Genomic DNA, 25,323 nt, shown 5'->3' with positions numbered 1-25,323 from the left:
TTCCAAAAATAAAATCAGAGGACAAAAGAATAGGGAGAACAGAAGGAGAAAGAATCAAAATGGATATACCAAATTAGCCTAATAAATTTTAAAACTGGAATCTTTCAAATGCTTTAAATTGAAACACAAAGATTGCTGGACTGAATTTTAAGTGAAAAAGTTATGTGCTACCCAAGAGAGAATTGATGAAAACATAAAGATATTGACAAAAAATTTTTAAAAAAAGAAAAACAAAACAGGTAAATGATAAAACATGTAAATCTTAATCAAAAGAAAATTTCTATAGCTGTGAAAATATCAGAAAAACAGACAAGAAATATTATTAGAGATCAGTGGAATGGGAATAGGAAAGATAGCAGGATGAATTCAACATAACTCTCCTGTGATCATTCATATATGAATACATGAAGAGTGTAACTCCACATTATTCCTGTCGGGTCTTTTGGTCATAACAACAAAAAGCTGACTAAAACATTCACCAATAAATGGATTTAACTAGCTGAAAAGATTTGTTTTAAAAGACCCAATGATAGGCTGCCTATAAGAAACTCACCTTGCCAGGGATACACACATACTAAAATGAAAGGATGAAAAAAGATGTTTCACACAAACAGAAACCAAAGTGAGCTAGAGTGGCAGTACCTACATCAGATAAAGTACACTTTAAGTCAAAAACTGTAAAGAGACAAAAAAAAGTTACTTAATAATTACAAAGAGATCAATTTAACAAGGGGAAATAACAACTTACAGATATACATGCACCTAACTCTGGAAGACATAATGTTATGAGGCAAACATTATTAGATCTAAAGGGTAAGGTGCATTCCAATACAATAATATTTGAAGACTTAAAGATTTCACTTGCATCAATGAATATATCATACACACACACACACATACACACACACACACACACCCCACACAAAATAAAACCAGAAACATTGCAGTTAATCTGCTCTATAGAACAAATATACCTGAGAGGTATTTGTAGAGCATTTTATCCAATAGCTGCAAAACACAAATTCTATTCATTGGCACATGGAACATTCTCCAAGATGGATCAAATATTAGCCCACAAAACAACTTTCAACAAATTTAGAAAAAACTAAAATCATATCTTCTCTGACCACAATGGAAGAAAACTAGAAATCAACGAGGAGTTTTGGATGTTATACAAATACATGGAAATTAAACAACAAACTCTTGAATGACCACATGTCAATGAAGAAATTAAAGGGAAGGTATTCAAATTTCTGGAAACAAATAAAATGGAAATACAACATACCAAAACCTGTGGGATGCAGTAAAAGAAACACAAAGAAGGATGTTTATAGCAATGAGATCCTATATCAATAAAGTTCAGGCTGGGGACAGAGCTCAGTTGTTAGAGTGCTTGCCTCACATGTACAAGGGTTCAATCCCCAGCACTACAAAAAAAAATGTTCAAAGATTTCAAACAACCTCATAGTACAACTTGCAAAGCTAGGGGAAAACCCCAAACCCAAAAATAGTAGTAGAAAATAAATTTTAAAAGGTCAGAGAGCAGTAGGCTAGGGAAAATAGAGTTACTTTAGATTAGGTAGAGGGGAGTGAAAGGAGAGGAGGCAGTATGGGGTAGGAAGGACAGTAGAATGAATCAGACATTATTACCCTATGTACATATATAACTATATGACCAGTGGGATTCTACATCATGTATAACCAGAAGAATGAGAAATTGTACTTCATTATATATGATGCATTAAAGTGCATTCTACACCACATCTACTGCCATGTATAACTAATTAAAACAAATTTTAAAAAATAAAATGAAAAGAAAAAAGATCAGAGAAATAAAAAAGAATTAAATGGAGACTAATAAAAATAATACATGTGATCAATGGAATCAAGACTAGTTTTTTGAAGATAATAAAATTGACAATCTTTATAAACAAAAATGACAGAAGATCCAAATAAATTAAATCAGATAAAAAGTAGACATTATAACTTCTACCCCAGATATAACATTAGGAACTATCGTGAACAACTATATACTAACATTGTAAAATCTAAAAGAAAGAAAGAAATTTCTGAACACATATAACCTACCATATAAAACCTGAACATACAAGATTAATTCAAATTAAAAAATGCCTTAGCAAAGAACAATATAGGGCAAGATGGCTTCACTGCTGAATTTTACCAAACTTTTAAAGAAAAACTATCAAATCTTATTAAATTATTCTAAAAACTGAAAGTAAGGGAACACTTTCAGACATATCCAATAATAAGAGAAGGGTTAAATATAGTATCATATATTTGCTAATGTAATCCTAAATGACAGTGAAAATGAACAAATCAATGCAACATCAGTGAATGGTTGAATGTCGCAAGCAATGTTGACAAAGGGCCAACTGGTGAAGCACCTGCCTTAGGTGCTCAGTAGTAAAGTACCTGCTTCACCTGTACAAGGATGGGAATTCAATCCCTAATTCCACACCAAAAAATAAAAGGAATGCATGTCATATGATTCAATCTATATGAATTCATTATAAGAAATACTAAATTAGAGTGTTAGAATTTAATGTAGTAGCTACCTTTAAGTAAAAACCATCAGCAACTGTAGAGTTGTGCTAACAACTTATTTCTTTATCACAATGATTATTAATAGGTGTTTATTTTGTAATAATTTGTCAATCTACATATTAATATTTGTACACTCATATATTTATGTTTATAAATAAAAAACTTTGAGGGGAGGCCAGTTTAGGCCTCCCTCAAAATCAATGCAGAATATAATTTATGATATGATCTCATTAGTGTAAAAAAGTAATTGTGTGTGTGTGTGTGTGTGTGTGTGTGTGTGTAGGCGAAGTTAAATATAAAAACAAATTTTGGCAGTGCTGAGCTTTCAAATGCACAAATGAATTGGAATAGCAATAGGATTTAAGAAGAACTCCTACAATTCATTTTCTTTCCATCATTTGAATTTTAAATTGTGTTTTATACATTTTCTAACAAGTGATAAGTTAGGGCAATTAAGAAATATTAGAATGCTTGGCTAAAGTAGGAAGAGGAGGAAAGGCAAGCATTCCTCTCAAGAATATTCTCACTTAGGTATTAATTTTAAAATTAGGAAGAACAGAGTAGAAGAGGGAGGCTCACTTACTGGTAGCCCCAGGAAGGTGTCCCTGGGAAAAGAGCCAGCCTTCAAGGTCCCCAGGTAGAAGGCAGGGCCCAAATATCTCACTGATACAGGCCTCCAGCTGGCAGAACGGAGCCTAAAAAATGGATCAAACCATAAGGAAGAGGAAAATGGTTCCCAGCTCTCATCCCAATATTGACCCCAGGTTTCCCTCATAGGATTCTGTTTCAGTGAGATTATGAGAATGCATGTATTAAAAAGAGAACCAGGAGACTTGCTCTAGGGTTCTAGTCCTGATTCAAAGGACTTGGTAATATAGAGCAAATTCCATAATTCTCTGAATATTGGGCTGTTCACTTACAAACTGATCAGTTCGAACTCTCAAAGATGCTATGGTTTGGATGTAGTTGGAGTTTGTACCCCAGAGTAGCACATCTTGGAAGCTTGGTCCCCAGAGTGGTGGTATTGAGATGGTGAAAACTTTAAGAATTGGGAGGACCAAGAAATGTCTAGATCACAGGGTCACCAATTTCAGAATGTATTAATACTGGTTTCAGAGTGGATTAGTATGTATGAGAATGGCTTATTATAGTGAGGCCACCCCACATGCTTGGCCTTCCTGCAAACATTCCTATCGTGGAAAGCCACCCACTATGAGCCCACAACAGAGCAGACCAGGTGCCAGCACCATGCCCTCAGAATGACAGAACTGTGAAGTAAATAAACATTTTTTGTTCTCAAAATTCCCAGCCTTAGATTTTTTTTAATACCAACAGAAAAATAACCAAGGCAGCTGATCACTCATTGTGTCTTTGGAGGTAGAGAGGAGCATACCTCTGGAAGAAGTTCATCTTCATCTCCAAAGAATAGATGGTAAAACCCTCCAGAGAAACATTATTGATTTTAACAGGGCCAATTAATCCTGCAGAGGGGAGGCAGTAAAGAGAATAGAAACAAGGACTAGATATTCTTCAGGATCTGGGACAAAGACATGAAGACATATGTATGCCTTGTGACGGGGGCACAGTCAGGAGGACGTCTATGTGACAGCTGTGAATGAGGTTTCTGCTTGTATACTTAAACTATAAAGACGTTCCCACTTAGTATTGGAACATTTCTTAAAATTCCCCAAAAGAGACTGGGCCCTGCTCTTGGACAAACCAGCACCCAATAACTGTTCTACTTTCCTGCCCTGGAGAAGTGGAAAAGGCAGGAAAGGGCAAGAAAAAGAGTTGTCATCTTTGGTCCTAGATCCTCAGTATCCCATGCTGAGGGGTCCACTGTTGTTCTCCCAACCCCAACACAGCCCCAACTATTCATTCTAAGTAACTAAAGTGAAACCACTGCCTGCTTCTCAGGCCCTGATATCACCTTTCCTCTCATCTTGAATTTTCCATGAAAAATTTACTCGTCCTTGATTCTCCACCAGGATCCTGAGAAGTTGACATTCCTGTTTGGGGCAGAATGGTTAATGGAGACTATATAGCCAGTTAGGACTCATATTCTAGAACTCATTATTTCCTCCAAGTCCCAGAAGGAAACAAAAGCAAAAGGGATAAAGGATGCCCCACAGCCCAGCAGTGCTCCCTCTCCAGTAAAGAGATGGGTGTGCTTCTATTACATATTACATCTGCCCTTTTCTTCTGCTGATCTTATTAAAAAGATAGAGGCTTACTTATGCCTTTGATCGGAGACCTAAATAGAGGCTGGGAATGACTCTTGCCTAGAGGAGAAAGTACACTCTCACTAGAACTTCTGGGCTGTAAGTTCGAAACACCAGGGCTTGGGATACACCTTATACCCTTGCACAATCCTGCAGCAGCTCTATATGAGAAGATACACCAAAGCATAGTGGAGGAGAAGGAGGGATCTCAGGAACCGGACATATTTACCTGTTAGCAGTGGTTCAAGGGCAACACCTGGATTTTAGAACTACATACCGTGAAATTAGGAATGAACAGGTCCTGAACTTTCTCATTCAGAACTCCTAAAATTGTGTAATTCAAAAACACCTACAAAAAAAAAAAAGCATAAGACTGGGCCACCTGAAGAAAAGGAGAAGACAGGCTGTGGTTGAGGCAGAAGGAGGTCAATATGAGGGCAGGGCAGGGACTAACAAATGTTTAGAAGCTCAATGGGAATTCCCAAAATAATTTGTGTTAAAGTAAAATGGAAGTCTGTTTTATTTGACTTTATAATCTCAATGCCTCCCCCATAGTAGGTGCTTTAAACACTACCATATAGTAAAGCAGATCAGCAACTAATTTGCTTCTTCAATTACAGAGTTAGATAAACACCAGGCTCACCACTTGGGATACTTATTGATAGCTACCTGTCCAATATCATGAACTTCAGCATGCAGGCAGCCTCCAGAACAGATTGAAGTCTCATAAAGGACAAATCCAAAGGACTGACCACTGCCATTGTTTATTGGAAGATTCTCCATGTTGACTGGAATATGTGACTTCACTGGCTATGAGGAAGACAAGACAGGAACAGAAGCCAAAGGGATGAGAAGTCAGGATCTTGCTGTCTGAGACCCTCATCACTGTTGAACCACTTATTGGTCCTCAAGAGTTCACTGAATAGAAAATAATAGAACAAATGCTATGTGACCATGCTCTTATAAGTTGGGTCTCTACCGACTAGGAAATTCAGGTGCTGGTGAAGAGAGCATACTTTCTGTAATCATAAGAATCTATCAACTGAGTAAACAAATTACATCCTAAACTAAAGTCAAGAGATGATGTATTCACTAAGTAATATTTACTTAGCATGTGCTTATCTCTACTTTTTATCTAAAATAGTGAAATAAGAGGTGAAAAACCACATGACTTTGTTTTTGAAAATTTTTCAAATTTTCTTCAAAATAGGGTACATACTGTAATTGCAAAGGGGAACAGAGATCCATACTAGTTCAGTGACTAGACTAGTTGATGGTGAATCAAGATAGCAGTTCAGTTACATGGGTTCCCAGCTCTGATCTAGTCCTTTATGGATGCCATCACAATATTCACCAGTCAAATACAATATCCTCTATAATCCTGCTATTCACCTCCACCAACATTTATTCTTCAAGTTTAAACCTCTTCACAGTTCTCCCAAAAGGAACTGGTGGGTCTTATTCCATGGCTCTATGTTTAGACATAATGCCAAGGATTAATTTTTATACTTCACAATAAAAGTTCCTTGAAGAAATCTCTTTTTTAAGGAGTAATAGAAGTGTTCTTTATTGTTTCTATGAATTAAAATTCTTATTACACATATTGAGCATAATTTTTCATATCTCTGTTTTTATATAAAGTATGCTCACACCAATTCATGTCTTCATATATGTACTTCGGATAACGATGTTCATCACATTTTACCATCATTGCTAACCCCCTGTCCCCTCTTTCCCCTCTCATCCCTCTGCCCTATCTAGAGTTTGTCTATTCCTCCTATGCTCCCCCTCTCTACCCAACTATGAGGCAGTCACCGTATATCAAAGAAAACATTTGGCATTTGTTTTTTTAGGATTAGCTAACTTCACTTAGCTGGTGGGACTGCAAATTGGTGCAACCAATATGGAAAGCGGTATGGAGATTCCTTGGAAAACTGGGAATGGAACCACCATTTGATCCAGCTATCCCTCTCCTTAGTTTATACCCAAAGAACTTAAAAACAGCATACTACAGGGACACAGCCACATCAATGTTTATAGCAGCACAATTCACAACAGCTAAACTGTGGTAGCAAACTAGATGCCCTTCAATAGGTGAATGGATAAAAACAAAATGTGGCATATATACACAATGGAATTTTACTCAGCAATAAAAGAGAATAAAATCATGGTATTTTCAGGTAAATAGATGGAGTTAGAGAAGATAATGCTAAGTGAAGTTAGCCTTGAAGGAATCTCTACACCCTGGTCTCAGTCCTTTCCCCCCATCTCTGTAATGGTCAATTCTAGGCTGGTGCCAAAGCAGGGCTCACCTCATTTAAGTACTGAAGGACCTCCCACAGTGGTAAGAAGTGAGATGGTCTCACAGAAGGGTACACGGTCTTCAAAGTATGTTGAGGTGAGAGGGGCAGGGGCTTTGCTACAAAGAAAATGAGTCACAGGGCAAGAAATGCCTACCACTGCCTTCTCTTAGCCTCCTCACTCTTATTCCTGATTCCTTGTATCCCTCAGTAAGCAAGAGAAATGAGATCTATGCTAGCATTTGCATGTGCTTCTCCAAAAGTGATGCTAAATAGGCAAGAACTAAGTTGAAGCCATTTTGTAAACACACATAACTGGTAGACACAGAACCATAGAAGAGAAAGGGCTATTAGGGGATGGGAACTCTGTCTTATACCTTTTACAATGTTAGGCCTAGTTTGTAGGCCTTAGTAGATGGCTAACTGACTTTATTTAGTGAAATAAAATTAAACAGAATGAGGGTTTTTTTCTTTTTATCTATGGGGTTCCTAAGTCATACACAGTACTAAGAATTTTACAAATAGGAACTTAGTCTTCACCACCATCATAGGAAACTCATATCATTATCTTAATTTTTCAGCTAAAAGACTTAGAAATGCTTATACAAAACCACCCAACTTTTAAGTGGGAAAGCCAGAATTGGAACCTAAGATTGCCTTTACCCTCAGGAACTTCATTAAACTGATGTTTATAGAAGAGACTGTTCCCTGTCCTCACTCTTCCATAGGGTGGCCATCCTTCCACCAAATGGGTGTTGAGTACCTGAAATAGATGCAAAGAGTTTGCGAAGCTTGAAATATTTTTCTGTGTAATCTCCGGCCTCTGTCAGCACAGCATCATAGTCTGCAAGACACCCAAGGCAGGGTCACAGGCCATGCAGCCCTCCACATCAGGCCCTGTTTTAGCACTAGAGCATGGGATAGGTCAGGGCCTCTGAGAGTGAGAGAGAAGGAAAATATATTAACTGCCTCCAGAATGTTCCATCATAGGCTAGTACATGAGCATGAAATGTAAGAACACTCCTCACACCCTTCCTGGGGACTTGTATCTCCCATAACACTGAGCCCACCCTGGGCATTTTACTTTCTGATGGAGACTCTGTTCACTCCTCAATCTGGATTTTTCCAGCTGTGCCCAGCTGTGCTTGATAGCAATCATAGTTTGTGTCCTGTCTCTTCTAGAGGTTCTGGTCACAGAGTCAATGGACAACACAAATGAGGCAGAGCTCAAAGTGCCAGGAAGCCCTGTCTCCTGAAATGACAGCCTGCTGGAGAGTTAAAAACATCACAGAAGAAAAGAAAGCAGATAAGAAAATAAATGCTCAGCAGAGATTATAGGTCAAAACCCCGTGATGTTAAAATATGATTCTAGAGTCTCCTCCCTAAAGCTCCAGCAATACTCTAACTGGGAAGGTGACCACACCCACCAACACCTGCCATAGCTAGTCACAACGCCTCTGTGCATCCCAAAATATACAGCTCCATTAATGAAACCAAAGTTGGTTCCACCATGGAACATATATGCGTTGAAGGAGATCTCACGGTTGATAAGTTCAGACACAGTTTGTTCAACTTCTGTAAAGGGGGAAGTGGAAAACATACAGAAAATTAGTAATTAAGGAAAGAAAGTAGTCTTGGGTAAAAACTATTATTTCAAACACAATCAGTTAATTATTTTTTCATCAAACCTCCACTAAAATTCCAACCAGGAAGTGATAGAATCAGTCAGAACTACTTTAAGAAACTAAATCTTGCCAGGACCAAGAGCAGTTTTGAAAATTTTTACCCCACAGCACTGACATAATTTGACTCTAATTTACAAAAGTATCAAAAACCCTTAAGGTACGTAAGTACCTACTTTTTATTCTTTTCATTTTTTAATTTTATAAAAAAATTAGTGTGCATTCATTCCCACCTTCTAGGATAGTGTCTCTGGAGGCACTGCATAGAAACACAGTAATATTGCACATTCGTTTGTTTTAGAGTACCTGCTGAATGTGGACTTATATATTGATTTGCTTTCTAATGATCTGCTGATTCCACTAAATTATAGGCTTATTGCAGGGTAGAAATCACGTAATTTTTATTCAACAATGTATCTTCAGAGGCTGGATAAGTGTATACATGGTAGAAGTTCAATGATTTTATGTGACTAAATGAGCAGGTTAACCCTTTAAGTCTCATCTTCCCAGATGTGAGACACATATAAAAACTTAAATTGAGCAAGAAATATAACATATATGGTAACTTTTGAAGAAAATAATGTGTTTTAGAGCTCTATTCTTTAGAGAAAAGTAGTAGGTGACTGATTATAGCACTTAAAAACATAAATATATTTTTATAATTTTCACATGGAAATATATATATATATATATATATATATATATACATACATAAACTTGGATAGGTAGCATATAGACATGATCAGTAGAAACACGAAATTAAGGGGATAATTCTATAAACTGAGTCTACACAAAGACCCAAAGACTTTCTTTCAAAAAGCAACTTACCCAAAGTGTAATTTACCTAACTCCATTTTGGCTCTACTCTGGCTTAAGTCAATAGGATGTTATATCCTTTGACAAACAACCTGTTTTCCTTAGGGCTATTCTCTGGGCTGAGGAATTTAAGATCCTCCCTGCTGGTAAGAATGCAAATTACCTTGGCCAGGGGGGTATGTGACCTTTATACAGACCAAAGATTCCAAGACCCAGAAAAACAGAATAATTTAAAAGAAAAGCCCATGACCACAGAATATGTAAGAACAAGTTCCAGTTAGAACTGGTCAGCATAGGCCAAGAAAACCAAAAGTTGCCTTTAGATCTTTAGCAGGTCATTATTCCTGCCACCTTCCCCACCCCGCCACAAGTGGGTTTTGCTTAGGTACCTATGGGTAAAACCATGTGCTCTGGGGACTTAAAAATCTGATACTATTCTACTGTCAAAAATTGAGAGGTGGTGACTGGGTGGGACAATTCAGAAACTTTCCAAAGACTCAATAAAACTGGGGAACAAAGTGGGCACAACATCACTCTCTCCTTTTAGTAGAGACAACCCATCTCTCTTTCCCTCCCTTTAGAGAATTATTTCTTTCCTAATTAATTCTGCTATATTTTTATTACATTTCATATCTTGCCTGAAATTTTCCCCTACAAGAACACAAGAGCCAAGAAACACAATGCAGCCTCCAGATTCCCAATACTACCTCTGGTAACAGTTCTAGATTAGCAGAGAATAATATCAGTATCCATGACTCAAGGCCATCTGAACTTGGAGTTGAAAACTGCAAAACACTTACCATCCACACTTTTAACATGATGTTTCCTTCCCCAATTGTCGAACCAGCCAGTCCAATATTCCATAACCAGAATGGGCTTATTTCTCTAGGAACAAACAAAGGCAAATACTAAGTCTGATAAAAAACAAAACAAGAATGGCCAAAAAACCTGCATACAATAGATGGGAATTTGAGGATCTTATGTTTACACTTTTTTCCCAAGTCAGAGCTCCCTTTGTGATCCAAACGTCATTACCCCTTACACATTATACCTTCATCCTCCACAGCTTTAGATCCTCCACTCTTCCTAAGTGCCCAGGGTCTCTTGGCTTCCTCTAGTTTCATGTGCCTCCCTGCTATTCCTAGGGTAGCATCAGTAAAGTCAACCTGGTCTTATGCAAGGCTGGTATTCAGAGAATTTATTTTAGATACACAAGGATCTGAATGCAATTACTGACTGTCTGAAACTGAGGCTTAGAGATCACACAGCTCTTAGAGCCACCATTTAACTCCAGCTCTAACCCTAACCACCAGAACTAAATTATCCTGTCTGCATTTTCACTTTCTATTTGCCCTTATTTCAATCCATACCACTCTTGTGTGGAAGTGTTCATTGTTATTATGCTCATCCTCATACTTTTCGTGTGTGTGTGTTTGGTACAGGGGATTTAACCCAGGGATGCCCTACCACTGAACTATATCCCAAACCTTTTTATTCTTTACTTTGAGACAGAGTCTTGCTAAGTTGCTGAGCCTCAAGCTCACAAGCCTCCTGCCTCAACCTCATAAGTAGCTGGGATTATAGGCCTGTGCCAAAGTTCTCTTTATTTCTTAATTTCTAATAGTTTGTATTTTGTATGTTTATGCCAATAAACAATTCAGTATACGAGAATTCATAAATGAGCTGAGCATAACGGATCACATCTGTAATCCTCGGTACTCTGGAAGGCTGAGGCAGGAGGATTGCAAGTTGAGATCAGCCTTTGCAAGCAACACTTATCACAATTTTTTTAAAGGGCTAAGAATGTAGCTCTGCGTTAGAGCATTTACTTAGCATGCTCAATATCCTGGGTCCAAACCCCAGTATTGAATAAATAAATAAATAAATAAATAAATAAATAAATATAAAAAGGAATTCATAAATGTTTGCACATCTCTATGGATTATACTCTTTATTTATGTAAAATAATTACCACAATACAATAGTAATTATTGAACTTTTACTATGTACTGCACACTGACTAAAGTAATTTATTTCTTTTTTCCTGTGTAATAACCCCCAAAAGGAGATGTGTTCAGTCCCCATTTTACAAATGAAGAAATTGAGGTTAATTAACCCGTCAAAGCTCACTCAACTGGAATTTGAATTTGCCAGTTCAACTTCAGAAACATTCTCTTACCCATTACACTATGCTGCCTATAGATTGAAAATGATTGGCTACCCAAAACTAGAAGAAAACACACTAAAATAGTACATTTCTCAAAACTTCTGGTATTTGTGTCACAACACAATCAAGACTATATATATGATAAAATCACAGCCAATGTTATACTGAACAGCAAAATTTGCAAGTGTGTCATCTAAGATCCTAGAAAAGAAAAGAAAGAGACGTCCACCTTCACTATTTGTATTAAACACTATACTGACTTAGAGCAATTTGGCAACATATAGAAATAAAGGATATTTAAGATGGGATGGAGGAAGTCAGATTATTCCTGTTTGCTGACAACATAATTTTACATCTATATAAACCACATGAAAAACTGGTAAAGCAGTTAAAAATTTACTAAAGTTGACCCAAAATTAATATACAAAAATTAGTGCCACTTACATACAATAACAAAATAGCTGACAAAAGATCAAGAAAGCAAATCCAGTCATAATTGCTACAAAAGAAACAATAAAATAAAAATACATTGAAATAAATTTAATGGAGGGAGTGAATAAACTCTATAATGAAAATTATAAAACACTGATGAAAGACATTGAAGAGGTCACATAGAAATGAACAGATCCCATGTTCATGAATTAGAAGAATTAGTAGTTAAGATGTCCACGTTATACAAAACAACCTACAGATTCCATCAAATTCCCAGAAGGATATTAATGACATTCTTCACATGAAGAAATCTTAATATCCATATGGGACTACAAAAGACCCTTTTACTAGTATAAAAGCAATATTGAGCCAAAGAACAAAATTGGAGGAAGCACAATACCTGGCTTTGAAACATACCACAAAACTATGTAACCAGTTAACAAGCATAGAGACTAAAACACTGACACTGTTCCATGTGGAACAGAAAAGAGGAGGCATAAATAAATCCACATATCTACAACCAACTGACCTTCAATAAATTGCCACAAACACATATTTAGAAAGGATAGTCTTTCAATAAATGATGCTGGGAAAACTGGATATTCAATATGCAGAAGAATGAAATTAGACTCCTTTGTCTTCACCATATACAAAACTCAACTGGCAACACACCAAAAACTTAAGAACTGAAATTATAAAACTATTCAAAAAAATACCCAGGGAAACACTTCAAGAAACCAGTGTAGGCAAGGACATTTTTAAAATAAAACCTCAAAAGCACAGGCAACAAAATCAAAATAGACAAATGAAATTTTATCAAATTTAGAAGCTTTTTCATAGCAATGGAAACAATCAATACCTGCCAAATGAGATAAAATATTTTCAAACTCATCCAACAAGGGTCTAATTTCCAGAATATATAAAAAATTCACAACTCAAAAGTGATACAAAAGTAAACAAGTAAATAATTCTATTAAAAACTGGGCATAAATAAATATCTAAATAGACATTTCTCAAGATATACTAATAGTAAACAAGTATACGAAAAATATTGAATATCACTAAATACCAAAGAAATGCAAATCAAAACTATAATGAAATAGCATATTACCATAGTTAGAATGACTATTCAAAATGATAAAAAAAAAGAACAAGTGCTAGTGAGGATGAAGACAAAGAGGAATTCATATACAATGTTAGCAGGAATGTAAATTAGTAAAACAGTATGGAAGTTACGGCATGGGTGGAATTGGATCTATCATATCAAGTGAAAAGCCAGACACAGAAAGAAATACCACATCTTCTCACTAGTTTGTGGAAATTAGAAAGTGGATCTCATAGAAGAACAGAATGGAATAGAGGACACTAGAGACTGGGATGGCAGGGAGAAAGGAAGGTGGAAAGAAATGGGCACCAAAACACAGAGGGGAGGAATTAGTTCTGGTTTTTCTATGGCACAGTGTAGTAACTATTGGTTAAGACAACCTATAATATATTTCAAAATAACTAGAAGAGTACAAAATTTCTAAAACCTAAACATGATTAACATTCCAGAAGACAAAAGTTCTTATTACCCTGATTTGTTCATTACATATTATACACATGCATTGAATTATCATAATAAATCTCATTAAAATGTACAAATAATATGTCTCAATTTTTAAAATGCCTTATTGCTAAAAATTGTTGATTTCAAAGAATAGAACAGTGATTTTTAGAGGTTAGGAAAAGTAGGGCATAAGGAGCTAGGAGAAGGCTGAATAACAGGTACCAAAATCCAGTTAGATAAGAAGAATGAGTTCTAATGTTCCATGGCATGGTAGGTTTAATGCAGTTTACAATACTCCTTTATGAAAACTACAAGACAGAAGTTTGAATTCCCCAAACACAAAGAAATGATAAGGAGATGAAACGCTAATTATTCTGATCTGATGATTAACCTTTGTTATGGAGAACTGTGTGAAAATTGATGAGAAAAGGAAATTTGATTGGTTCTTTAATTGCAAGAATGACTACTTGTGGAGAAGAGACTAGTACTGGAGAGAGGGCCCTCAAGCCAATGCTATGGGAGACCAATGAGCAGAAATGGTAGTGAGGACTTCCTACCTCAGGGCCAGAAGAGTGGACAGGGGATAGAAAGGAGGAGAGGGTAACATCATACCAGGTCTTGCAGGCCACCACAGGGGGTGCAGATGTGACCCCAGGGTGAAAGGAAATCAGGGAAGCCAGTTCTGCAGGGACCACAACCATGCTTGGTTATGACAAACACACCCTAGTGGTACTGAGAAAGGACACCCTTCCTTGGAGGCATGGACTGTGCTCTGTCTATCTATGTATCTATCACAGGAGGTTACCCTCTGGGAGGAAAGGACCTGCTTACTCTGTGTTTATTAAATATTTGCATAAAATTCTCACTCTGTTCCATAATTTGTACTGGTTAGCTGAAAAAGCCTAAACCAAACAAAAAAAAAATCATGTGTTCTTCATAAGAAATACATATAGCCCATTTCCATGATCTTTACTCATATAAGAAAGAGAATATCAGCTCCCGCTGATCCTTACTTAGGTGTTTCCTGATATAAGCCTCTCATCCTTCTCAGAGTCATCTCCATGAACATGTTCTATGAACAGAAAGTGATACAAGCATGGTTTCTTCCTCGTTCCCTACCCCGGAAGGCAAACATGCTCCCAACATGGCTTTGAATGCTACCAGTGCCCAGAGTAAAAACAGGCAGTCTTCTTATCAAACCCCCTTGATCACCTGTTCACTGATCACCAGTTGCACAGGTTCAAGAGGTTATAGCAAGAGAAAGGGTTAAATTCATCTCTAGGCTGTCTTACCTGCATTTGACGAAACCTAGAAAAGAACTTCTCATTAAACGAATCCATATTGACAGTGGTCAGTGCTGTAGAGAGAAGAGATAGACCACTGAGGCATTGTGACAAGAGCCCTGAGGGAAGGGATGGAGGTCCACCTTGCACATGGCAAGAGTCACACTGAGTAGAAAGGATTATGAGACATTGCTGTAGTTCACTTTGCAAATCACAAAGTGCTATCATGACCATTGGCAACGATAAACATCATTACAGAGAAGAACAGTTAAACTTAGCCACATTTGTGTGAAGACACAGTCCAAAGTTAAAAACTTGATCTAAAAACTGAACGCAGATTATCTGGTCTCAGGCTCAGCATACTTTCCAGGGCACCATAATAAAGTGGGAAGAGCCACTAAAAAGAAGATAGCAGTTCACAACAGCTGCAAGTCTGCTTTAAAGATCATCTGACAAAATGTTCCCTGAACCTACCTACTTGCTCATAAATTGGCCATTCCCCTCACTATTGTAACCTTGTGATTTTGCTTTGAATTGTCCTGGTAGTTCATTCTCTGGGATCTGCTAAGTTTCTAAACCAAACCTGAAGCTATAGACTCTCAGAACTGGAACTTTTGTCTATGCCAGGTTCCATACACATCCATCCTTTGGTTCCCCACCAATTTTACATCTTGGTGGGGATGTCCTGGATGCTGAGTCATATCAACCCAGATTCCTAGCCACAGAAGTCATGAAAAATGGCAAAGTGCCCTCATGAAGAGGAATTTCATTACTGCTGTTTAAAGAAGCCACATTTGTAATCAAATCTCTGGGATCAGTCTCAATGCATATGGGGGGAAAAAGGCACCAAAGATACACTTGGTTCTTTCTGAGGCTAGTTGACAATTTACATTGGCTATTAAGCATCTCTGAGTTCTACTTTGAAATAACTCTAAATTTGTACCTCCTTCGACAGAACCTTGCTCAATTTCCTTCTCATTATCAGAGGTCAAGAGCAGCTCAACAATCCCTCTTTTCAGCAAGGCCTGTTGAGAAAAAAATGAACAAAATGAACCCACTTCCCTCACTCCTATGGTTAGGATAAATAAGGAAATTAGGAAATAAAGGCAATTGTACTCAGATGGGAAGAGTATGACCTACAAAAAAGTGTCGTCTTTTGGATCTGGAGTGTCCCCCAAAGGCTATGTGTAAAGTCTTGGTCCACAGCAAGAAGCAATTGAGAGATGGTGAGAAATTTAATAGGTGGGGCTTAATGAGAGATTTTTACAACACTGGGGGTGCAGCCCCAAAAGAAATTGTGAGGTGAGTGTTTTTTTCTGGCATACACTCCACTATGATGTGCTGCCTGAAAACAGGTCCAATAGCAGTGGGGTCAACAAATCATGAACTAAAACCTCCAAAACTATGAGCCAAAATAAACCCTTTTTGCTTGTAAGTTGATTATCTCAAGTATTCATTCATTTACAGTAACAGAAAGCTGGCAAATTTTAAAGTATTTTGACTTCATAAGGATTATATGCTTTCTCTCATATGTGGAAGCTAACGAGGAAAAGGAAAAGAAAGATGGGGATGGATCTCATAAAAATCAAAGGGAGATCAATAGAGGAAAGGCACCAAGCTGTGGGGCATAGGGAAAAGGGGGAAAAGTACTGGGGAGTGATACTAGCCAAATTATATTATTATATTGGATATTGTGTACATGTACAAATATGCAACAACAAATTCCATCAGTACCACTGTAATACATCAATGAAAATGTAAGAAAAAAAAGTGTTTAAGTTCAGAGTCTGACCATCTACAACTTAGGAAATGTAATTATTCACAGACCCTATTTTTGTTAGCTTTTTTTGTTGCTGTGGCCAAAAAAATCTGACAAGAACAATTTAGAAAAGAAAAAAATTATTTTGGCTTATAGTTTCAGAGGTTCAGTCCATGGTAAGCCAACTCTATAGCTCTGGGTCTGAGATAAGGTAGAAGAAGTCCTGCCCTCCTTTCCTCCCCTTCCCAGGCTAGCAAACAATTCCTATCATCTCCAGGCCATTCACACAATGTCTCTGTGTGGACAGAGATAACCAGGAGGAACTAGTCTGGATGGGTCAGCGTACATCATGTGGCCCTACATCCTGTTTGGCACCCTGAGGACAGAGTCCAATTTAGAGTGACCCTTATCAGCTTCTTGAATGTAGGAATCCAGGGATAGGAGGGGCCTGAGGCAACCAAAAAGACAACAGACAGGACTTTAGTTCATCACTGCCTGAGAAATCTACCCATGGAGGAGCAAAAAGAACAGAAGAAGGGCCAGAAAACTGCAAGTTGATAGCCATTATCACCAAGTTCTTGAAATTTGATTTACTATGAATGTAAGTTTACCAGCCTCCAGCTTTCAAGAGGGTCATAGAGATTGTAAACAGAAAGGAATTACCTTCAAAACATGGTGATTGGTTTCATCACAAAGTTATTTAAGTTCATCTTGATTGCCTTAAGAATACTGAATATTCACAGAGAATTTGAACCTGAACTTAACATGTGCTCATAATGGACAGAGCCTAGCAGTGACCCATGTAGCAGGGAATAAGACTTGCATGCTGGAGAAGACACAGATTGAGCAAGGAGACAAGTAATATGGAGATAACCAAGTGTCTTACCTCCTTTACATAAGACATGTAGTCTTTGTCCTTATTAAATGAACCGTATTCATTCTCTACTTGCACTGCAATGACAGGGCCTCCATGGTGGTACTAGGATACAAGTTGAAAAGTGAGGCTACTGGGGCAAAAGCCTGGAGTCTGGTTTGCTGCTGATGACCACTCAGCTGATCAGCATGCTGGGAGCCAGGATTCTTTGCATGTGGCTCTCTCCTTCCCAGAGCTTAAGTTGGTATATTTCAGGAGTCCTACCTGCCCTAGTGCTTTGGAGATGAGCAAGCCATAGTTACCCTCTATTTCCCGTATTAATATGCTACTTGAATATTAACTGTCAAATCACCTATTTCTACATATACCACATCTATTTTCCTATCTGATATGAGAAAGGCATCCCTCCTTCTTCCTGTCCTAACAGGCCTTCTTACAAAAGAAGACCCCTCCCACTAGACTCAGAGTTCACCCCTAAAGACAGGGTTCCTTCCCTTCAGGATTGCCATCTCTTCTAATGCTTTATGTGTGCATCCCACTCCCATCTACCACCTGCTTTGGAATGTTGCTTTATGGCATAACTCCCTCTCCCTTGTGACCTCCCACTTTTACTTACAAACTAACTGACCTCAATCATCTTAGAAACCTGTTTAGGACCTCCCACATCAGATAGATAGAGAGGGTATAGGAATGGTCCCCTCCAACCAGTTCTCTCACTCTTTGCTCTTTAAGAGCCACACATCCTGAAAGGGTCCCTAGATGCCAACACTCACCTTCTCTGCTTCTCAATTTTAGCTCAGTCCTCAAACCAGCCCAATAAAGCTTTTAGCTCGTTGTGTCACCTAAATATTGACCTAGTCATGTTACATCAAAGCACTTTTCAGGATTTTACTATTTACTGTCTTTCCAAACTCAGCTGCATTTTCTTCTTTTCGATCTTGCCCACACTGAAAACAAAGAAAGCTCTGGAGAGAAAACATATAATGTCTTCACTCCCAATGAAAAGGAACATCGTAGTCCCTATTGCCCACACAGTAAATGTAAGATGTAGAATAAATGCTCCTTTTTGGACATGAGGATGCTGCTCCTAGTGGGCACAAGGGAGAATGAACATACTTGGTAGGTTCCTTGATGGACTGCTTTGGCCTTGTTCCCTCCTCACACTGCCCCAAACACTTATAGTTCTTCATATTCCTCATTCTATTCCTGCCATCCATACACTATGGGGTCTCAGGACCATTGTCCTGGCCTGGCTAATGGCTTTCATTTTGCAGGTCACTATTCAAATATAAATTGTTCAGGAAAACATGCTCTGAACCTCCCTTTTTCAGAAAGACCTTACTAGTATGCCCTGCCTGTTAGGGGGTTCCTGTGCCTCCTTCACATCACCACTATAATCCTTATTGTGTTGCCTGTTTGTCTTGTTTTAGGACTATAATCTCCAAAGGGCAGGGACAATGTCTTCCCACTGTGGACTGAAACCATGGCTCCTGCTCAGGACCTGGCAACCTCCCAAAAAACCACAGGGTGCCTTGCTGCTCAGTACTTAAGAGGCATAAATATTCTGAACTAAGAAATATAGAACAATTATTCTCATTATCAAGTAGTACCTTCTCCCCAGCTGAAACCATGAGATTTCTAAAAATTCCATTGTAAGAGAATCCACCTTAACATCATAAAATTTAAAAAAAAAACTTTAAAAAAGTCATAAGTAAGTCAGTAAATGCACTCAAGAAGCTATTGATATAATAATTAAAACAATGAAACCAATCAATTAAATACAATGATTTTAAAATACAAATAATTAAGCAATGTAAAGCCTTATGCATTTCATTTTAGAATTCATTTAAGAATTCCTTGCTTCCCATTAATTTCCTAGTAGGATTTTCTACTCTCATAATTTCAATGGGACATTTATCCCAAATTTGTTCTGCTTGATGAACACATACAAACACTAAGTGGCATTGTACTTATACTCCCATCCAAATAGTCAAAGTTTTTCTAATTTGAAGACTCAAAGATTGTCACTGATCTTCCCTAGATTGCAGGAATGAAACCATCAGAAACTTGTGAAAACCATCACAAACAGGCCTTCTTACAAAAGAAGACCCCTACCACTAGACTCAGAGTTCACCCCTAAAGACAGGGTTCCTTCCCCTCAAGATTGCCATCTCTCCTAATGCTTTATTGCAGAAATCTCATTCCCAGTGTACCTATCCTATTCCTTTCCTTTTTAAACTTTTGACTCTTCTCTCCATAAATATCTTATTAAGAATAACTCACAATCCATGATTCAGAATTAATTACATAGGGCTGGGTCTATAGCCCTGTCTTATTTCCCCCAAACAGAAGAGTCTAATATAATTCAGTCTACTATCTAAGAATCCTGGTGGTTATACCATCTTGGGTTACATAAAAAGATGGTCTCTTAAACTAAGATTTATAGTTATTCACATCTTCTGAAAATGCAGATGTATTTTACTTATGAAACCACAAAAATCAAACAATTGTTGTACTGCAGACTGCATAGTATACAGCACTTTTTTGTCATAGACTAGTCTGTGAGCTATAAATTAACGTTCTGAGAATGAGCATTTCTTGCTGGTGCATCAGGACAAGGTACCACATGTTGAAGGAAAATGCCATTGTTTTTCTCACTTCTGTAACTAAATCAAACTTGAATGTAGGCAATAGCAGCTATATTATACAAATACAAAACAATATCTAAACCAATTTATTTATTATCATATAAACTGGGAAGATTATAATATCCATGAGTAGGGCACTAACTAAATGAATTATGGCATATTCTGCTATGGAGTACTATAGAACTATTTAAAATAAGGACAGTAGGCTGGGGTTGGACCCTTGTCTAGCATACGTGAGGCCCTAGGTTCAATTCCCAACACTACAAAAGAGAAAAAAAAGAATGACAGATTTCAAAAACATTGTTTTATTCAGGCAAGGTGGTTAAGACTTGCAATTCCAGCTACTCAGGAGGCTGAGGCAACAAAATCACAAATTGAGGCTAGCCTGGATAACTTAGAAAGACCTTCTTTCAAAATAAAATGAAAATACTAGGGATGCAGTTCAGTAGTAGAGCACTGGCCTTGCTTGTGGTTTGATCCCCAGTATGGGGGTGGGAGGCAGGGCAGGTAATTTAAGTGATAAAGGAAAACTGTCCACTGGAAACTATATTTTTATTTAAAGAAAAGGATATACATAGACACATCTCTGTATATGTGCATTTTTTTTTCTGCATGCATTGAAAATCTCTGGGAAGATACACAAGAGCATGGTAAAATTAGTTGTCTCCTAGGAAAAAAAACTAAATGGCTTTTGGACATGTTGAAGGGGGAGAATTTTATTTATCATAGTTATTTTGTACCCTTTGAGAATTTTTTACCAGCTGTTTGTACTGATGATTGTAAACAAAAGAGTAGAAATAGGAAATTCAGATCAGTAAGCTTAGTGAATATTGAGCTCACAGATACAACTATGATAACCCTTTTTGGGGTCCCTGTCTTCTGTCATGGAGGTCTTTATGGAAGCTCTGGACAAAGCCACAAAGACTGATAAACCCAGTCTGATTCCCTCTTAAAATTGGGAGCCATTTGTCCACAAAAGCATAAAAAGCTAATTTCGGCTTTACTATAAATTACTGAAAATTCTGAACTTGCTTGGAATGCCTGCTGTGCCTTGAACTCACCCATGCTTGGCTTTCCCTGACCAGATAACAACTCTCTCTGAGGCTCTAATGATCTTCATAAATTCTGATGTCGGGGCCAGCAAAAATATAAACTAGCCTTTGTGTTATGCTCATCAGAGTTTTGTTATCTGTAACTCCCCTTTGTGTAACTTTCTGGGCTATAAAGCTGCGCTTCTAAAAAGTTGCGGGGCTGTCTTTGGCTCCAGCGGTTTTTGTTGGGAGAGGAAGCCCGGCCTGTTGAAATAATAAGCTTGCTTTAATTTGATTTTAATTGGAGTCAGTGGTCTTTTCTTTACATCCTGGTCTAATAAGACAAGTCAAAATTTCTATGCTTGACATGAGGGTACAAAAGTCAAAGTTATAAGAAAGTCACCTGTATTTCTCATAGAGGCTGGACATGACCTATTTGGCTGGTGACTGAGCCAAAACACTCTTTCCCCAAAGTCAGTGTCAGAAGGAAAGGTCAGGGGCTTTACCTGGAGAGGAATCACTCTGGGAATCAGGTGATCAAAATACTTATCAACTGCTTCAACAAAGCCTTTGTCTGTTGTTCTCAGTTTCATGTTGGGGTCTTGCAGAAGCCAGCTGGGGACAAGAAGGGACAGGTTAGTATGAGACAGGAAGGTCAGAGGAATCTGTGAACTTTTCACACCATGCACCAGATTTGTAAGGATGAGAAGGAAACACACTACACACTTCCCAAGGCACTCTAGACCTTGGAAGTGCTTTGCGCTCCATTTCATCAGATGAAGGGACTGAGCCTACCCAGACTTCTACACCCATGTCCTATGTGTTTGATTGTTTTTAAGAATTCCTTGAATCTTCTCTATTCTATTTCAGTACGCTGAGAACATTGAGCACAGCTTCTGCTCCTCAGGCATAAGGTCACATAAGGTCACAGATGAGATCTTCTAGTGGCACCCCCTCCTCCATAAAAAATCTTAACTAAGCTTCTCCAGAAATCTTCACCTTAATTAATTATAGGACTATCAACATAAAGAGTCTTTACAAAAGAGTTCAATGTATGTAAATTTATTTTCCTGCTGCTTTATTACTTGGCCACTGGCCTAGAAGAAATCAGCACCCCAGGTGCTGACACCCCTTTACTAGTTTTTCACAAACATTTATCCAGTATAGATAGTTTGTAGAAATGTGTTTTCAAATGCAAACTGTGATAATAAAAAGACAAATACTTTAACAAGGCCTCTGGCCTTGAGCTGGAGCTTCACAGAGAAGTCTACATTTCTAAGATAAGAGAAGTTACCAGTTGGGCTCTATGGTAACAGCTATCAGGGGGAGGAAAGGAAGGGGAGAAGAAGCTCTCCCCTTCTCAGGAGCTGTCCTTGAAGGGTTAACTTGCCCCAAAACAGTGAAAGAAAAATCTGCTTTTATGTGAACTTCTGCAGACTGTGAACTTCTAAGCCCCTCCCCTCACACACTGGGTATAAAATTCTGTGACTACCTGAACTCGGGGTTCAGGGGATTAATTGATTACAGTAGAAGCTATAGCCTCTGAGCCTGGCTGCAGCCAAATAAAACTATTTCCTGCTATCTTCAGTGCCTTGTCTCATCTGTCCCCTACAACAACCTGATACTTGAAGAACACAGTAGAACCATGAAGCCAGGAAAACCCCACTACAGGTTACAGAAGACAGGGCCAGGCTACCATCTGACCTATAATGGGAGTAATTGTTTCCCTGAAATTCCCACTTACTTTAATGATTTTCATATATCAAATTATCCTTACAAAAATTACATAATCATCTCAATAGATGCAAAAAAAGTCTTCCACAAAATTTAGCTCTCATTCATAATAAAAACACTGAAGAAACTAGGGATAAAAGGAATTTACCTCAACATCATAAAAGCTATATATGGCAAACTCAAAGCTAACATAACAATGCATAGGGAAAAACTGAAAGCATTATCCCTAAAATTGGGCACAATAGAAGGATGTCCTCTCTCCTATTCAACATAGTACATAAAATTTTAGCCAGAGCAATTAAGCAAGAGAATAAAATAAAAGGAACAAAAATAGGAAAGGAAGAAGTCAAATTTTCACTGTTTACTGATGATATAATCCTATATTTCTAAGGTTCAAAACCTCCATGTTATGTTTTAGATATGAGATATCCCCCAAAAGCTCAAGTGGAAGACAGAGCAAGAATGTTCAATGGCCTTTTTCACAGGACAAGAAAAAAACATTCTTAATATTCATATAGAAGAATAAAAGACCCAAATAGCAAAAGTAATTCTAAGTATTAAAAAAAGCAATATTGAAGGCATTATACCTGATTTTAAATTATTCTACAGAGCTATACTTACAAAAGCAGTATAATACTGGCAAAAAAAAAAAAAAAAGACACATGGAACCAATGGAATAGAAGACATACATACAAACCCACTCAGATATAGTCATCTGATAATAGCCAAAGATGCCCAAAATATATCATGGAAAAAAGACAGCCTTTTAAACAAATGGCATAGGAAAAACTGGATATCCATATGTAGGAGAATGAAAATAGTTCCAGTGTTTCACCCTACACAAAAGTCAATCAAAATGGATCAAAGGGGTTACGAATTATACCAGAAATCTTGCAACTGCTGGAAGAAACCATAGGGTCAACATTCCATCATATAGGTGCAGGCACCAACTTCCTCAACAAGATACCTACAGTTCAAGAAGTAAAACCAAGAATCAATAAGTGAGATGCCATAAATTCAAAAGATTATGCACAGCAAAAAAAAATTATTAAGAGCGTGAAGTTATAGCAGCCTACAAAATGGGGGAAAAATCTTTGCCAGCTACTCCTCAGACAGGGGATTAATATCCAGAATAGGTAAAGAACTCAAAAACACTCAATGCCAAAAAAGCAAATAACCCAACCAATAATTTAGGCAAAAGAAGTAAACAGACATTTCTCAAAAGAAGAAACACAAATGGCTAACACAAATGGCTAAAAATGTTCAACGTCTTTAGCAACAGGGCAAATACATATCAAAATTAAAACTGAGATTTCATCTTACTCTGGTTAGAATGGTAGTCATCAAGATTACAAACAATAATATACATTGGCGAGGCTATACACTTATAAGGAGGATCTCATGAAAATAGAAATGAGACACATAGAATAAAGAGAGACTGGGGAAGGTAAGAGGAGAGGAAAAGGGAGGTATTAAAGAGTAAAACTGACCTAATGATGAATACGTAACAATGAATACATAGCAATAAATTCTGTTATGTATATCTACAGTACACCCATAGAAAGAAAAGAAGGCTGTTTCTCCTGCATTGAAAGGAAGGTGTTCATCTGGGATAAAGCAAAGCCTTTATCTCACCTGGGGAATAAATAATCAACCAAAGACAGATCCAAGATGGGACTGGGACCTGTCAGTTCAGAGGGATTACAGAAGAGGATTCCTGGATTCTTACTCGGAGACTGAGCAATCTGGGCAGAGAGTCAGCATCACAGCAATAAAAGCCAAGGAAATAGAAAAGGCTGGTAAATAGGCTGAGTTCTTTATGGGTGGAGAAGGTGGCCTGACCTCAACAAAAGAGAGTAAGATCTGAGTTTGCCAGAAGAAGCTCAGCGGTTGTCAGAACTTTCTCTGTTCTAAAGCTTCTGGTCCCTTCCCTCCCATCCAATAAGAAGAACAGAGGTGGCCTCAGCTCCTCCTCTGTGGGATTAGAATCCCAAGAACTGCTGCTCCCTCTTACCTCTTATTGTCCATTACCAGGACCCATATCTGCTTCACCTGTGAAATGGGATGACAGTAGTGCCCACAACTCCCCCACACCACTGCAGGCTTCACAGGACAGGATATGAAGTACATGGCACAGTGAAAAATTTAAAAAAACAGAAAAGAATTTGCAGCTAGAAAACCATCTCTTCAAAACATCCTCGGCAAAACATTACAGGAAGAGGAAATGGAAAATAACAATGAAAACCAACAGTGGGAGGTAG

The 25,323-nt window shown here is 37.8% G+C and overlaps 1 protein-coding gene across 1 annotated transcript in view; it reads right to left on the bottom strand.

Moving 5' to 3' along the window:
* The window catches only part of Glb1l3 (galactosidase beta 1 like 3), a 36,188-nt gene that overhangs the window by 2,426 nt on the left and 8,439 nt on the right, over nucleotides 1-25,323 (bottom strand). Inside the window, exons 6-18 of the mRNA XM_048796131.1 lie at nucleotides 21,835-21,943; nucleotides 17,662-17,754; nucleotides 15,960-16,041; nucleotides 15,026-15,090; nucleotides 10,386-10,470; nucleotides 8,525-8,662; nucleotides 7,851-7,931; nucleotides 7,100-7,206; nucleotides 5,457-5,597; nucleotides 5,065-5,136; nucleotides 4,496-4,574; nucleotides 3,959-4,046; nucleotides 3,149-3,260 (exon numbers count right to left, since the gene is read on the bottom strand). Of these exons, the coding sequence (XP_048652088.1) occupies nucleotides 3,149-3,260; nucleotides 3,959-4,046; nucleotides 4,496-4,574; nucleotides 5,065-5,136; nucleotides 5,457-5,597; nucleotides 7,100-7,206; nucleotides 7,851-7,931; nucleotides 8,525-8,662; nucleotides 10,386-10,470; nucleotides 15,026-15,090; nucleotides 15,960-16,041; nucleotides 17,662-17,754; nucleotides 21,835-21,943 (1,252 nt within the window). The remainder of the gene's footprint in view (nucleotides 1-3,148; nucleotides 3,261-3,958; nucleotides 4,047-4,495; nucleotides 4,575-5,064; nucleotides 5,137-5,456; nucleotides 5,598-7,099; nucleotides 7,207-7,850; nucleotides 7,932-8,524; nucleotides 8,663-10,385; nucleotides 10,471-15,025; nucleotides 15,091-15,959; nucleotides 16,042-17,661; nucleotides 17,755-21,834; nucleotides 21,944-25,323) is intronic.

Source organism: Marmota marmota, unplaced genomic scaffold, assembly GCF_001458135.2.
Source record: "Marmota marmota marmota unplaced genomic scaffold, marMar, whole genome shotgun sequence".
NCBI lineage: Eukaryota > Metazoa > Chordata > Mammalia > Rodentia > Sciuridae > Marmota > Marmota marmota.
This window is presented reverse-complemented; position numbering and strand designations above follow the sequence as displayed.